This window comes from Lissotriton vulgaris, chromosome 3_2 (assembly GCF_964263255.1).
Source record: "Lissotriton vulgaris chromosome 3_2, aLisVul1.2, whole genome shotgun sequence".
NCBI classification, from domain to species: domain Eukaryota; kingdom Metazoa; phylum Chordata; class Amphibia; order Caudata; family Salamandridae; genus Lissotriton; species Lissotriton vulgaris.
The window spans coordinates 225,266,369-225,282,233 of record NC_141690.1 but is presented as its reverse complement, the minus strand read 5'-3'; the positions used below and the strand labels follow the sequence as shown (position 1 = coordinate 225,282,233).

General features: G+C 43.5%; 1 protein-coding gene across 1 annotated transcript in view; it reads left to right on the top strand.

Moving 5' to 3' along the window:
- Positions 1-15,865, top strand: part of POLR1A (RNA polymerase I subunit A) — a 565,818-nt gene that overhangs the window by 293,409 nt on the left and 256,544 nt on the right. Inside the window, exons 16-20 of the mRNA XM_086964251.1 lie at positions 4,252-4,435; positions 5,441-5,523; positions 9,740-9,898; positions 10,755-10,853; positions 11,494-11,646. Of these exons, the coding sequence (XP_086820377.1) occupies positions 4,252-4,435; positions 5,441-5,523; positions 9,740-9,898; positions 10,755-10,853; positions 11,494-11,646 (678 nt within the window). The remainder of the gene's footprint in view (positions 1-4,251; positions 4,436-5,440; positions 5,524-9,739; positions 9,899-10,754; positions 10,854-11,493; positions 11,647-15,865) is intronic.

Here is a 15,865-nt window from a genome sequence, read left to right as displayed (position 1 = left end):
AAGTCTCGGCCACCCCCCAAGGTCCGCAGTTTTGTCCCTGGAGATGTTCTTCCCCAAATTGTCCCTACATTTACACCCCCCCGCCCCCCACTATATTTACTTGCTCATGAGTCATAATATTCCTAGATTTTGCCGACGCTTGTGCCCTCGCGGCTGAGCAGGCTCTGAATTGGCTCACACTCTCTCCGTTACTATTGCATACGTGCCAATATACCCGAGTCAGGCGGGTGTCTACCAATTTCTAACCCCCCCAAAAAATACGTTATTTTGACTGTGTGTGTGTGTGTGTGTGTGTGTGTGTGTGGGGGGGGGGGGGGCTCTGTGTGGGTGTGTGTGGGGGGCTTTGTGTGGCTGTGTGTGGGGGGGCTCTGTGTGGGTGTGTGTGTGGGGGGGGGCTCTCTGTGGGTGTTGGTGTGTGTCATTTGCGAGAGATAAAGCTAGTGGCATTGTAAATGACAATGCCATTTATTTATGTTAAAAAAAAACATAAATAAAAATAATGTCAAGAGCAATGCCAATCGCTCTAACTTTAACAAAGGCAAAACCATTGCATTGTAAATGCTTGTTTCACCATATAATTTCAGATGACTATTGCCCATCCAATTTACCACTCTCTCCAGACAGTGACCTAGCTGCTGGTTTGCGTTATCTGTTAGGGAGACTTTCAGCTGTGTGTCTTCAGCATATGACACCACTGAGACACCATCTTCCTGTGCTATATCAGCCAGCTGCCATACATAAATATTAAATAGGGTAGGACTAAGGGAAGATCCCTGTGGGACGCCACATGTAATTGGGAGGTGGTCTTAAAAACAATCCCCTTCCATCACTTGGAAGGACCTGTCTTCCAAAAAAGAACCCAACCAGTCCATGGCAATGCCATGGACTCCTATTTCCCTTTGTCTCCCCATTAAAGTGGTATGCTCTACGGTGTCAAATGCTGCACTGAGGTCTAATAAAAGGATGGCAGCAGAGCCACCCTCGTCCAATTATGCCTTTAACTCCTCTGTGACCACCAACAGTGCTGGTTCTGTACTATGCGAGCCTCGAAAACCCATCTGAGTGGGATGCAATATGTCATAAATTTCCAGGAAGTTAGTCAGGTATTCTTTACATGCTTTTCTAAAAGTTTGCTGATAAATGGCAAAAGAGACTGCTAAAGACAGTAGGTTCCATGTCGGCATTTTTTGTAAAGGCCTAATGATTGCATGCTTCCAAGGTTTTGGAACAGAAGTGGCTTCTAATGATAGGTTGAGCATTTCTGTTATGGAGGGTAAAATGGTCTCCAGTGCACTATCTAAAATGTGCGGCGGGGCTCGATCAGTAGGTGATCCAGCTTTAGTAACTTTTATTCGATTACGAACATCTTCTTCCTCAACACTAGGGAATCCAAGTCCCTATCCTCTCCTTCCTCAACACTAGGGAATCCAAGTCCCTATCCGTTGGGAATTGGTGATATATTTCTATTACTTTTTTATGAAAAAAGTAGCTATGTCATTACACCTTTCAACTGAGACCAGGAGGGTGTTCGTATTTTCAATGGGGTTACTTAGCGTTTTAACCACTCTAAAAAGTTCCCTTGATGAATTAGCAGATTGAAAGATTTTTTCTTCATAGAATTTAGCTTGAGCACTCTTCATATGATTTTGATAGGCCCTAATTAGCAGCTTGTATCTAGATTTTAAAACTGGATCCAAATTCTTTCTCCATAGTCTCTCACATTGTTTTTTCAATTCCGAAAGCTGTTCATTGTACCATGGTGCTGTTCTAGGGCATATTTTATTGTTAATAGTTCTCATGGGGGCACACATGTCAGCCAACTGGGTAATCCAGTCTTCCTATTGCTGATATTTTTCTTCTATATTACCAGCAAATTTTGGAGTGTTGTCCATTAGGACCGTCAGCCTGGTTTCTGTGGCCTATCTAGCCCAGCTACGCCTTACAACCGTTTGGGCTTGAGATTTCTCCTGCTGTACGGGTTTGGGTAGGCCAAATCTAATTAAAAAGTGATCTGACTAGGGGACTGGGATAGTTTTTAATACAGTGATTTTGGAGTCATTAGAAAAAATAAGGTCAAGTGTATGCCCTTTCTTGTGCGTGGGTGAGGTCACACGCTGCGTTAATTATAGAGCTTCTTAATCACCTTGCAGCCGTTTGATGTGGGGGGTATCTTGTTCATCAAAGTGAAAATTAAATAGCCCAAAATAGTCATATGGGATTTCTCCATCGCAAGACTAATTAGGGAGTCAGGTAGTGCCTCCACGACCCTGCAGGTTGTGCCTGGGGGCCTATAAATACGTACCCCAGAGAAGGTGCGGTTAGGGAATAGTGCTGTGTGAAACTGGAGACTTTCACATTCTGGGAGATGAAACTGAGTTATAGTACATTTGAATTCATCTTTCAGGATAATATCTATACCACCCCCTACTCTCTCTGTCCGATCCACTCTGTGTATCTGGTAACCCAAAGGAAGGGCAAGATGGATGTCCGGGCCGGAGCTGTCATTGAACCCTGTTTTGGTCACTAACAGCATGTCTAAAGGATCTTCCTCTAATAAGGCTTCTATATCCGCAGTATGCCTTGGGATTGAACGGGCTTTGATTAGGCCTACATTCCATTTGGGCCCGTAAGCACCATTAGTCCTAGGTTGCCTAAGTGGGTTAGCGTGTAGTGTAAGTGTTTCATTGCCTCTATTGGACATCTTTATATTAGGCCTAGCATCGGATAACCTGACGGTAACACTTGCTGTTATTGTTCCTCATCGTCGCTGTATCTGTCTTAAAAAGTCTGTCCACATGTTCCATGATCCCTTTTCTCCCTGCTGCTCTATTCCTTTTTTGTTCTTCAGGATACGTGCTCCAAGAGTATGTCCTTTTCTTAATCATTCCTTACTACAGCCGAGCAGGCCTTCTCTCGAATTTGTACAGATCAGCCCAAACCTGAACTGTTGGGTTCAAACTGGGCCAGGTGTAAACCATTTGTGAACATCATTAATCACCCAATATTGGTTGCAAATGTTTTTCTTAAGCTGTCATCTCTTTTCAGTCCTGTATCTTGTTTTTCAACTTCCACTGTGTTTGAGAAGGCAAGTTATTAGAGCACATATTTAGTTTGTTTAGAAGACGTTGGTGCAGGTGTTCTGTACCTAGTTTCAGCTCGCCTGTGTGTGTTCCTAAATAAGGAGTGAATTATGTAGCATACTAGATCAGTGGGTCTTAAACCTGTGCTCCCATGGCCACTTGGGGGTCTGCGAAGCCTACTCAGGGGGTGCACGACTGCTTAGAAAATGAAATAATATCAGCAGATTGATAAAGTGTATATAAATAAAGAAGCAACATGTAAAGTTGACATTTTTAAAACACTCTCTAAATTTGAAGGAATTTGAAATTGGAGAGTAAAAATTAATTTAGTATCCTCGGACAATGGCCTCAATCAAATATGTAGCCAGTAAACTAAAATACCGCCCCCCCCCCCTTTGAACCAAAGTTTGTGTGGCACAAGCAAACGAAGCATGTCTTCGCAACCCTCATCAGAAGAGCTTGCTTGTCTCTTCCATCCGAGCATTTTTCCATTCAACCTTTCATTCATCCTACCATTTCACCTGTACATTCTGTCATCCATTCACTCTTTTATCTATCATTCAGTCTGTCACCAGTCCGTCCGTCTGTCCCCACCTCCCTATCTAAATCTATCAATCCATCCTTTCACTTATCCATTCATCCATTCACTCATTACCCTCTCGCCCCTTTCGCGTTAATTATGAGCCTTAATCTGCGAGCTGCAGACAGAAGGTGCCCATCAAGAACCCTATCCCGGCTGTAGCTGCTAAAGGGGGGTAGTAATGATTAAGTGGGGGTCCACTGAAGTCAAAAGGTTGAGAACCACTGGATTAGAAGATATACTGCTCAATGCTTTCATGTGTTAGGCCCCTTTATAACACAGATGCCACTTATAGTACACCGGCCACCTAAGGGGCCACCTTGTGGCTTGTATAGCCACTATGCCACAGAGAATGTGCATACAGCAAGATGGCTGCCTTTGGTTGGCTTACCTTAGTAGACTCTAGACGTTGATCTGTCGTTGCACTTTGATTTTCACATTATCATCCTTGTAGTTTAAGCAAAGTGGCTTTGCACCATAGACCTCTACCTTTAAAAAATATTTTGTCTTATTTATTTACGTTTATCAAATGTTTTGCGTGGTATTTCTGTAGATGAAGCTTAAATGTATTTTTTGTTTGTTTTTCTATAGGTTATTATTAGAGAAGGGGAGTTACTCTGCGGTGTTCTGGACAAAGCACACTATGGCAGTTCCGCTTATGGGTTGGTGCACTGTTGCTATGAACTCTATGGGGGTGAAACCAGCGGTAAGCTGCTTACTTGTCTGGCTCGGCTCTTCACGGCGTACCTACAGCTCTACCGAGGATTCACAATGGGTAAGGGAACACTGGAAGTTTTGTCATTGGTGCTTGAAAATAGTAATTTTAAGCTTAAATGGAGTCTGGCAGATTTGTATTATAATCCATATAACTCTACTATTAACAAACGGTTCAATTGTGACTCATTTTTCATTTTGGAAAGATGAATGACTGAGTCATTCTTGCCAACATCAACATTTCCAAATTTGTTACCCATCACAAACTGCTGTGAAGTTGCTCCGTGTGAAGCTAGAGTAGCTTATCCAGTCCTGGTTTAATTATTTGCATTCTGGTACTTTTAATTTTGCTGTTGCCATTATAAACACATGCAAAAGAAACAATTGATGGACGGAATGCTGGACATTGCAGTTACACTTTTCGCCCTAAGTGGGATGGATATGCCCAGACGTGGGTCCCTTGCTCACTGTGCCACTGGATTCAACCTAGCCTGGCTGATGAAGGGTGACATACCCTGAAACCGGTCCCCTGATGCTTGTTTCCTGTCCAGTGAGGATCCGGCTTGGCAGTTCGGTCTGGACTGTTCCCATGAGGCACAGGATCAAGCCTGATTTGCATATGGCTGGGTCCAAACTGGGGTGGTGTAGTGGGCAAAAGAACGATGGATTTAACCCAGATCTCTTGACTGGGGGAGAATGTTTGAATCATTCAGCATTCCGTCCATCATTTGTTGTAGTTACGCCATTATGAACAAAGCACTACAATTCCCATGATGCAAATAAACAGCTTCGATAAGATATTCACTCATGGCAGAAAACAGCATAAGATCCCTGCACAAAGTGGGTGTATTGATTAGCAGCTATATCATTAGGTTTTGTATGACACAATACCCATAGGCTGTAGCTCAGTAGAAGGTGTGTAAAGTAACTTAGGGCAATTTAACGGTATTTTGTGTAAAACATTGTTGTTAAACTTTTCAGGCGATTTAAAAGCTGATGGAATAGCATAAGGCAATCTTTCAAGAGCTAATATTCTCATTTAATTTTCTTCTTTTTGTTATCACAGACGTGGAAGACATTTTGGTCCGACGCAGAGCAAATGTGAAAAGACGTAAAATTATTGAAGAATCCATGCATTGTGGTGCCCGGGTAAATTTTGTTTAATATCTTTTAAATTTGGAAATTTGTTACGTCTTGCTTATCTTACTTTATTATAGATACTTCTTCAAGTAGATTTTTCATCTAGCATTGTCTCCTTGCAGCAGACTGGATTCAAGTAATTCATCGCTCTGCCAGTAGGTAGTGTTGCTGTGGCACCTATAGCATATCTGTCAGATTACTTGACGGAGAATAAAGTTGAAGGCACATAAAAGATACTCTTGGCATGATTAATGTTGGTTAGATGTTATCTTCGTGCAGACACAGATTCATTGGTCTCTTTTGTTTCTTATGCTTTTTATCTACTAAACAGTTTGTAACACACACAATATTGCTTTACTAATCCTGAGGCTGTCCATAATGCAGGAGGTACATATCTGTGTCCGAACAACACTCCCCATGTGTGAGCTATGGGACAAGAGCATATTGTAGGCTAATTGTTTATGGATTTTAGGTCTAAATCTCACATGTCACAGGGCTGACCAACAACTACTGTGAACTATTCTCCTCCTTGCTGTAATAAGCACCACAGGTCAGAGCGCCAGGAAAGATGTGCCCATAAGTATAGGCTGCCCATGAAGATCAGTCTGATTCTTCCTAAAACTGCAATCCTGTCCTTTAAAAACTTCACACCCACACGCAGGTAAGCTTATCACTTACTGATGCTGTACCTAATCGAGGCCTTCAGATAGCCCATGATTAGTATTTTGATCTTCAAATGATGCAACGAAACTCAGTCAAGTTTCCCTGGCCTTTAATAGGTGCATTTAAGCAATGTGACAGCACAGGCACCTTCCCTGGCAGGTCAGATCCCTTCTTCGTCCATACTTTTGCTCCAGGTACAGTGCTTTCAGGATTCCTATGCCTATAATGGATATTATTCTCAAATATGCTGTAAAATAGCATTGGGATTATTTTCTGATGCAGAGACCCCGGTTACAAGTTTGGAAGCTTTTAACATGTACAATGTCCTTTGTTGTTAGTATTCTACTTTGAAACAACATTTTGTCTGTTGATAGGAATAAACTCCTGAGCCATTCTTTCCTTTTAATGTAGCTCTTACAGTGACTAAAGTGGTGGCTTGAGAGATGTTTCAATAAGCAGTTATCTTAAATAGAAAGGCAGCCTGTAAACACAGACCGGGACACAGTGATCAAAAGTTTTTTTTAATGTTTATCAGACAGTTTGGTAGTTGATGCTTCATTGAGAAAGCTGAAATCAAATGCCTTTTCTGGTTCCCTTGATTTGGAAATAAGAGAGGTTGTTTCCAAGGTATGTTCATCTAAGTGTTTGACCCTTGCAGTGCTCTGGACATTTGGTGTGATGGCCAGTTTTCATACTCTTAGAGAAGGCCACCAAGACTTCTAACTCAAAAAAGTAAAACTTTTAAAAAGATTCATTCCTTGCCTCACATTAAGTAGAAACCAACATATCAACCTGCTTAAGCCATGGAAAAATGAGGATGTGATCTTTAGGGAATGGTCTTTGTGCTGTTCCCCTAATAAAGGAAGTCATCATGTCAGCAGAATCAAGATCTAACATATATTGCATAGTTGCAGCAAGCTGCAGCAGACCGGCCCAAGGGATATCCTCATTTAGCCCACGTGCGACTCATCAATCTAAAGACCCAGTTTTTCAGATACCAAAATTGTGTCCCATCTCAGGTATTAGCTGTTATATTGGCTGTATTTCTGAGACCATTGGTGATTGCCTCACCATCTTATCTTCAAGATACTAAAAATACCCTAAATATCTTGGAGACTCTGCCTTTTGATATCACTACAGACTTCTTGATTTCCTTTGATGTAGAATCTCTCTGCTCCTTGATTCCTCAGGATGAAACTCTGGAAACCATACAATCTTTGCAGGAATTGCACGTCAGTGAGTAAGAGAATGGATCATGCTCTCTTTCCTTATTATTTACAGAGAGGCTGCTTACATACGTAGCCTGTCACAGTCATAGCAGTGACTATGGCTTTACAAAACGGTCCTGTTTAGAATCCGAGCATGCAACATTTGTCTCCCATGTATGTTGCTTTTGTTACTATCACTGAGTTAATTGGTGGTTATGTTTCTCAGTTAATGTCGAGAAGGGGTATGGGGTAGACATACACAGTATGTCTCCTTGGTTAATACATGACATCAATGTACACAAATGGAATTCATCATTACCAGAAATGTGGCAGCTAAGCAGACTGCCCCACCTTTATCAAACTATCATAACAGATCCTCATGTAATTAGTATTCTTGTTTGGGTGGACTTCCAACTTAAAAGAACAGATGATGGTCTGAATGCTAAACAATGCAAACATTCACCGCCAGTCACAGATCTGGGTTGAAACCCATCGTTTTTTTGCTCACCAGCCCAGTTTGGACCCAGCCGTATGCAAACCAGTCTTGACCCTGCTCCTTATGGGAACTGTTCAGCCAGAACTGCCAAGCCAGGTCCTACCTGTACCAGAAACAAGCATCCTGGGACTGGTTTCAGGGTATCACCCCCTCATCAGTCAGGCTAGCTTGAATCCAATGGCACACTGAGCACAGCACCCACGTCTGGGCATACCTATCCCACTTAAGGGGACAAAAGCAAAAAGAATAGATGATGGACAGAATGCTGAACAATGCAAACATTCACCTCCAGTCACAGATCTGGTTTTAATCCATTGTTTTTATGTGTGATGAGAATGTTACAGTGAAATAGCATCTATGGAGGCTAACTGAACTTTGAAGTATTCTCTTCCACCAGAGGAGGTTGATAAGGGTCTATGTCCTCCAAACCACATTCCAACACCACCAAGACGCAGCATTACGTGCCAAATTCTGGAGGGCTGCTCAAGCTTTGGGTGTATTTATCATCAAGTTATGTCAGTCTCTTTTTTTCCAAATTACAGCTGCAGTTCTAGGCATACTCCTTATCTTGAGAGTTGTAGCAACAGAGTTGTGCGCTGATCTGTACACTCCTCTTTGCAACTACCAAGAGCTTAGAAATTAAACGTGAGCTCAGTGGTGCTAGTATATTTCAGCAATTGTGTGCAGTAGAGGGAACCCAGTGCCCAATCGCAGGGGTTTGGAAATTTAGATTGCTGTATGATTGATTTAATTGGGCTATTCCTGTATTCCCCAAACAATGATAGAAAAGCACCAGATGGTCTGGGATGTAAGTTGGGTCCATTCATCCAAGAAATTCCTTTGTTCATGTTTAGTCAAAGGTAGTCACATTTTAGAGGATGTGCCTACATCCACTGGAAGAGCTAAAGAGCTTCACAGTGCTGTAGTTGTTATTTTGCTGGACAGGCCTATAGCTAGAAGATTAACAATCTCTCTGGGCGCAAACTAAATGCAGTGCCAGACAAAGGTACTTAATGTAGGGGTCAGATGACAGAATGGTCTTAAGGCAAATCATTTGTGATCACTGTGCCCTTCTAAAAGGATTTCATACATACTGCACCACATGATTTTGAGAGAAAAGACTGAGTGACTGATATGGGTTTACTACTGTGGCCAGTATACTCTGTACCCACATGTTCATACATGCAGGCCAGAAGGCTTGTACCTAGTGCTTAATTTGTCATTTAATCATTGCTGGCACCAAATATTTTGTTCAGAAGCCCGCAACCGGCACTATCGAAGACAGGGTTGCCAAATATCATGGCAGCTTAGTCCTAATTGAACTGTATGCCTCTTGAACCTACCATTAGGCATTCCGTCTCTAAATCACCCTTTTAGGTCCTTTTCATACATACTTTCTCCATTTGGCACTTTTTTTTCTTCTTTCTCTGCTTCCTTCTTTTTCCCTTGTGTGTTTTTTTCTTGTTTGCTCCGGTTAAAATTCGGATGAGGAACAATAAGTTCTAGTACCCAAAAATAACTGCTGGTGGGCCCCGCCTGCAACCGCTGGCTCAAATTAAGCACTGCTTGTATCCCTGCAATTTATTACCAGCTGCAGGTAACAGGCAGCCCCGTGAGGGTATTGTAGCCACCCTCTAGTAGGACTATACTGTTAGTCTAGCAGAGAATGGAACTGTGCAAGAGAACGCAATACCAAAAAACATATGTGCACCTCCCCTTGAGAGCAGGAGTCATGTCCTCTGGGTGAGACAGCTACTAGGTAAAAAAAAACAGCAAAATTGAGGCGTGGTACCAGATTTGCTGTTGCGGACTTATGACCCAACACCTGTGATTCAGACAAGTCAACTATTTCTTTCAGGCTGTAAGAGCTGCATTCAACCTGCCAGAAACTGCGTCAACCGAGGAGCTCCAAGGGAAGTGGGAGGATGCCCATCTCAGCAAAGAACAGAGGGACTTCAACATGGTTGATCTGAAGTTCAAGGAGGAGGTCAACCATTTCAGCAATGAGATTAACAAGGTATTCATTAATAGATGGTGTTGAAGCAGTGGAAGTGCAGTGTTCTGCATTCTGTGTACAACATGTTTCATTGAAACATAGTCTAGTATGACTACTCAAAAAGTCAGATCTCAAGAAGTGAGGAGCAGGCTCTTATGTTTAGTGGCCAGTCTCTCCACGCTTTGGGAGCGATGTCTGCAAAGTCTCAACTCCCTGATCTGATTTTCCGTATGCGAGGGATGTGTACACTTAGGAGGCCGGGTGAGAGGAGGTGTTATGAATGTTTGTGAAAGTAGATGTGATTGTTGAGGTATGCTGGCCCAGTGTTATGTAGTGCATTGAAAGTTTGGGTGAGGATTTTGAGTTGTGATTGTTTGTGTATGTGGAGCCAGTGGGACACCTTCAGGTGTGCTGTGATGTGAGTGCGGCGTGGGAGGTTGAGAGTAAGTGCCCACTGAGTTCTGAATTGTCTGCTGCCTTCTGGTGAAGTGTTTGTTGAGCCAAACATAGAGGGTACTCCAGTAGTCTGGCTTGCTTGTGACCAGAGCGTGCATTACTATTTTACAGGTGCAGATTAGGAGCCATTTGAAAATCTCCCTCAGCATCTTCAGGGCATGGAAGCATGAGGCTGTGATGGCGTTGACTTGGGCGGTCATGTTGAGTTTACTGTCGAAGACTATCCTGAGATTCTTGGCGTGGGTGGTGGGACTGGTGTCAGTTCTAGATCTGTTGGTCTCCAGATGGAGTCCCATAGTGAAGTGCTCTTTCCAAAGATCACAATTTCGGCTCATCAGTTTTCATCTTTAGACAGTTGGTCTTCATCCAGTGGGCAAGTTGGGTTTTAACTAACATTGCCTGTGTTTATCATTAAACCTAGGTTTGCATGCCCCTGGGCCTTCACAGATCCTTCCCTGACAATAACCTACAGATGATGGTGCAGTCGGGAGCCAAGGGGTCAACTGTGAATACTATGCAGGTATTGTGTTCTCTTTGCGTTGTCAACTTAATATAATCAGTGTTTGTGTGTCCATAGATTTGGAGCTCATTTCTTCAATGTTGATTCATCTTAATGGGCTCATGGGATAAGACTGACCTTCAGCCATTCCTAGTTTTTCAGCTAGGGAAAGGACATTTCATCACTAGAAGTACAGATCTACAAATCACTTCACGCTTCAGCCTTTGGCTGGAGTTCCAGGACTGTCAGTATTCCACCTCCATGACATGGGGAAAGTAGACTGACATTGGAGTAACGTACTAAAGTGTAGACATCTGTTTCCTTACGACTTGTCGAAGGGCTGGATAGGGATATTACAATCTCCTAAAACTTGTTTTTGACTGTGCCTTAATATGTGCAAAGTATCATATTCTTGGATGAGTGATTGCTGATGTGCAAAGCCTTATAAGTGGTTCTTTACTTGTATTTGTATTTTTTCTATTTGTTACGTTTTACATTTCAAACACAAATAAAGTTTTGTAGCCTTTGTTTCAATCTGTCGAGTGACATGGTCTACAGGGTGCGTTCATTCACTTTTGTGTCTGTCCTTCTTGAACGGCAAACAAAGAATTCAGGTTTAAGGTCTCCTTTTAAGAGTTGTTCTCCTTTTCTCCTTTTGCAGATTTCCTGTCTCCTTGGTCAGATTGAGTTAGAAGGCCGGCGCCCCCCACTGATGGCATCGGGTAAATCTTTGCCCTGCTTCCAGCCTTATGACTTCTCGCCTAGATCAGGAGGTTTCGTGACTAGTCGCTTTCTTACTGGAATTAAGCCTTATGTGAGTTATTATAAAACATATTCCCATGTTTCTTTTAATATAATCAGTTACCACATTCTGGAAAATGGATGTTGATAAGTACCCTCTTATGCCCTTTCTGTCAAGTTTAGGTTAATTTTGAACTTTTGCAAGATGAGTTTTGTGGTTGCTCCCTCATTTTCAAGCCTTTCGGTCGCTGTGGTGAAGGCTCCTCTTCGCTGTCTGCAGTGTTAATCAGCCAATTTAAGAAGTTCCTTATCTTGGTGTAATCGGCAAAGCCATGCAGTAAGGTAGTGCACCAACAGGGAGACAGCATAATAACTTTACAGAGATCAGTATCAGTCGAAAGTTTGGCAAAAGGCTATTGTAAGATAACTGTGCAATACGTGTCTTTTCGTTTTTGTATGGTTATCCAGCTCAAACACGTGCGAAATCTGCAGCTTTCTCTCTGAACTTTTCTTAGATCAGCTCCTGCTTTTTAATGTGTTTTCAATTTATTGACTTTCTTTACTCTGTTTCTCACATGGGTTGGGCTCTCTGTGTTCTTTCTTAGGTCGTTGATTTATGCTACTAGCCAATGTGATTGTTTGACATCAGAGAGCTAATCATAGGAAATGAATTAGATTTTCTATGTATTACTGAAACATGTTTTTTTTTTTTTGAAAACCTTTATTTTAGCATTCAGTAAAAATACAAGCATGGGCCTACAACCGCGGGGGCCGGCCGCTAAAAAAATTAAAATTCGTTAATATCACAATACGACACAGCTCATCAGCCGACAACCCAAAGGTCCGGCAACGATTCAGAGTAACGCTTGTATTGGAATGCATAGTCGAAGTTCAGGATAAGACAGAGGTTTCATTTTATATTATATAGGAGAGGATCAGGTGCCATACAATCAAACAGAAGAAGCGGGGGGCAGGGTAAAGAAACAGGATATACATATAATGACCACTATAATGGAGGTTTGGCGCAGGAGCATATAGGTCGATACAAAAGAACACACAATATACATTTCCATGTTGCGCCAATACTCGAGGCCTGCCCGCACACAAATCAAGATATCATAAAAGCGAAAGCACGAAGTGCAAGCATACGATAAGAATCCGAATGATTCGTAGTTATACTGACCCTACAAGAAGAAAGAAAAAGAAGGAAGGCCATAGAAAATAAAAAAGGCAAAATAAACCCCCCCCCCTTCACCCCCCACCCTGCACCCCTGCAAATGGCTACAGCCTGACCCCACTAGCAGCCTGCCTGTCGCCCCTAACAACTAAAACCCCAAAGGTAGGAAAAAGAAGAGCGGAGGAGGGCATATCCATGTGGGCTCCCAGCCCCTTTAGACCCCCCGCCTGAAACAGCCACCCCCTATCAGTAAAAGATAACCTTGTGACAGCAATGTAGAGAAATTAGAGGGTACCGTGAGACACCGCCCAGCCTCTTAGAGCAAACAGTTGCAGGTCCAACACTTGTAAAAGCCATGCCAACCCATCCCGATCCAGCCGATCTTAACCTTGGCCCTTCCGAACAAAAACACGAACCTCTTCCAGCGAGACCCAGAGGCACACAAAGAAGCAATAGAGAAGATAAGAGTCAGCAGAGATCAACCCATGGCTACCAGCAGGCAGTGAGTCCTCAAGAACCGTAGATGCAGACAAACTCTCCCTCCGAGATGAACAGTCCCAATGTGTCTTGAACAGGAGTCGTAGCGTCGCCAGGAAAGGAGAAGAGGACCACAAAAGAGATGGAAAGTCACAGACAAAAGTCTCCGGGAGGGGAACGCCTGACGATCTCTCCAAAGCCGGCAGTGGTGAAAAGTTCAGCAATACCATGCCATCCTCGGGAACACCGTCCACCAGGGCACCATCTGATGATTCCATTACTCGTTTCTTCACGGGGTCCTAGCACGGAGTCAAAATGGCCGCGTTTTGAATGGCTGCAGAATCCCGTTTCAACAATAAGGCCGGGCCCAGTTCCACCAGGAGAATTTCAGATAGGCGCGAGTCCAACTTGCTCAGCAAAGTATCCACATGTGAGCGGAATGCCCAAAGTTCCGCCAGTATTAACCGCAGCGATGGCTCATGCACCGTTCGATCCATAATCTCGTGTTCGGTATCAATCACTATCACCTCCCCGGGTGATTCCGGCACCCACGGGGGGGATAGACAGGATCTCGAACGTGCAATTGCGAAGGGTGACCAGTCTTTGTTCGCAACCACGGTCAACCCAGTTAAGGCCGCAGGCCAGTGACCCCGATCCACCGAACCCCGGCGGCAGTTAACCGGGGCAGCGGGACGGGGGCCCCCACCCGTAGCCAGCAGCACGCAGACTCACTTCTCCGTCGATACTGAGCACTGAAGACGATCGCCACCAAATCCTGGCTGAAACAAAGCCTCCACTCCGGTCGACCGGGCCCAGCCTGAGTCTCCTGGCCGCTGTTGTTGAACTACAGCCCGGCTGTGAAAGTACTCCAGGCCCCGGCTTCACCGCTGGAGCAGGCCGCAAACTTACACTCGATGTAACTCCGTCAAACAAGCTGATAAAAGTTTCCGGATTTCACCATCGGAGTGCGAAACAGTTCATGCACACAGAGACTACGCGTTAAGTCAGGATAACATGCAGGATATCGCGGCGGGTTACGAGGGTCGACGGAGCCGGGAGCCTAAGCAGCCATCTTGCTTGCTGACCTGAAACATGGTTAATAGAAGACTGCAACCCAGATATTGCAGTCGCTCTACCCCCTAACTATACAATCTGTAGGAAAGACAGAGAGGACGGTAGGGTGGGGAGGGGTGGCTATCCTTCATAGAGACACACTACAATGGTAGAATGTTACCTTATACAAGCTCAAGGGAGCAGAAAGCCTTTGCTTCTGCTGAGCCATAAACGGATCATCCTCATTTTCAGGAGCCTTAATCTATCTCCCCCCAGGCAACAGCAATACCTTCCTGGACTCATTAGGAGAACTCTTAGTGAAGCTCTGCTTAGATATGCCAATTTCCTAATGCTTGGAGATATAAATCTACACTTAGAATGTGGTAATAACCCTGGGGTCACCACCTTCTTGGAAACCGTCACCCCCCTTGGCCTGAACCAACTAGTTAAGGGGCCGACACACAGTGCAGGACATACGCTGGATGGAGTTTGCTCCAACTTCACCTCACTTTGGATAGAGGCACCTTCCCGCAGGCTTTTTTCAGATCACTACTTTATTCTCCCTGGCCATCCCAATACCCAAGACGGCGCAAACAGGCATGAATAGCCCTATGAGGGAGAAGACATGTAAATGGCATTTGCTTTCTACTAACCCCAGCTTGCCCATTATTGCCCAAGAAAAGATACCAACTCTTACTGGCGAGCCAGAAGAGGATTCCCAACGCTTCAACACTTGGATGACGGCCCTAAGTGATGAATTAATTCCTTTAAAACACACTACCAGAAGGGGCAAAATAAAATCACATAATGATCCGTGCTTCACTAAAGATCTAGCGAAGCAACATCTACACTGTAAATAATTAGAACGTAGATGGAGAAGGGGCTTTGAGATAGCCAATTTACATGCTTTTATAACTCACAGAAAAACAATATCATTCAGCTATCAAACTAGCAAAAAAAGAATACTTTGGGAATAGAATAGCTATGGCGTAGCAAAACCAGAAAGAGATATTTGCGATTGTAAAATATTTTATTGACCCGAACGCCTTACACTCGGAAGTCCCTCCCTCTCTAACTCTCTGTAATGATTTTGCAACATTTTTTGAGGATAAAATCAAGAATATTCAAAATAGATTTTGGAACACCTAGCTCACAAGAATGTGTTAACGAACAGGAGTCTGATCATACGCAGGATAGGCCTGTCCTTCACGCCTTTCAAACTGTCACTCTATCTCAGACACACAAAGCCATCTTAGAATGTAAATCAGGTTCGCCAATGGATGCATGCCCCCCAATGATACTACATCGCATCATGGATATAGTGAATCCTGTGATTAATGATATTGTGAACTCCTCGCTTTCCTCCGGCATAGTGCCGGATGAGTGGAAATTTGCTATTGTGAAGCCACTCAAGAAAAAACAAAATATAGATCCTTCTAATCTTTCCAACTATAAGCCCATATCCTTACTGCCAATCTTGGGTAAGATTACAGAAAGAATGGTCTATAAGGAACTCTCTAATTTTGCAGAATCAGCCCAGATCTTCCACACTCGTCAATCCGGCTTCCACCTGAAACATTCCATG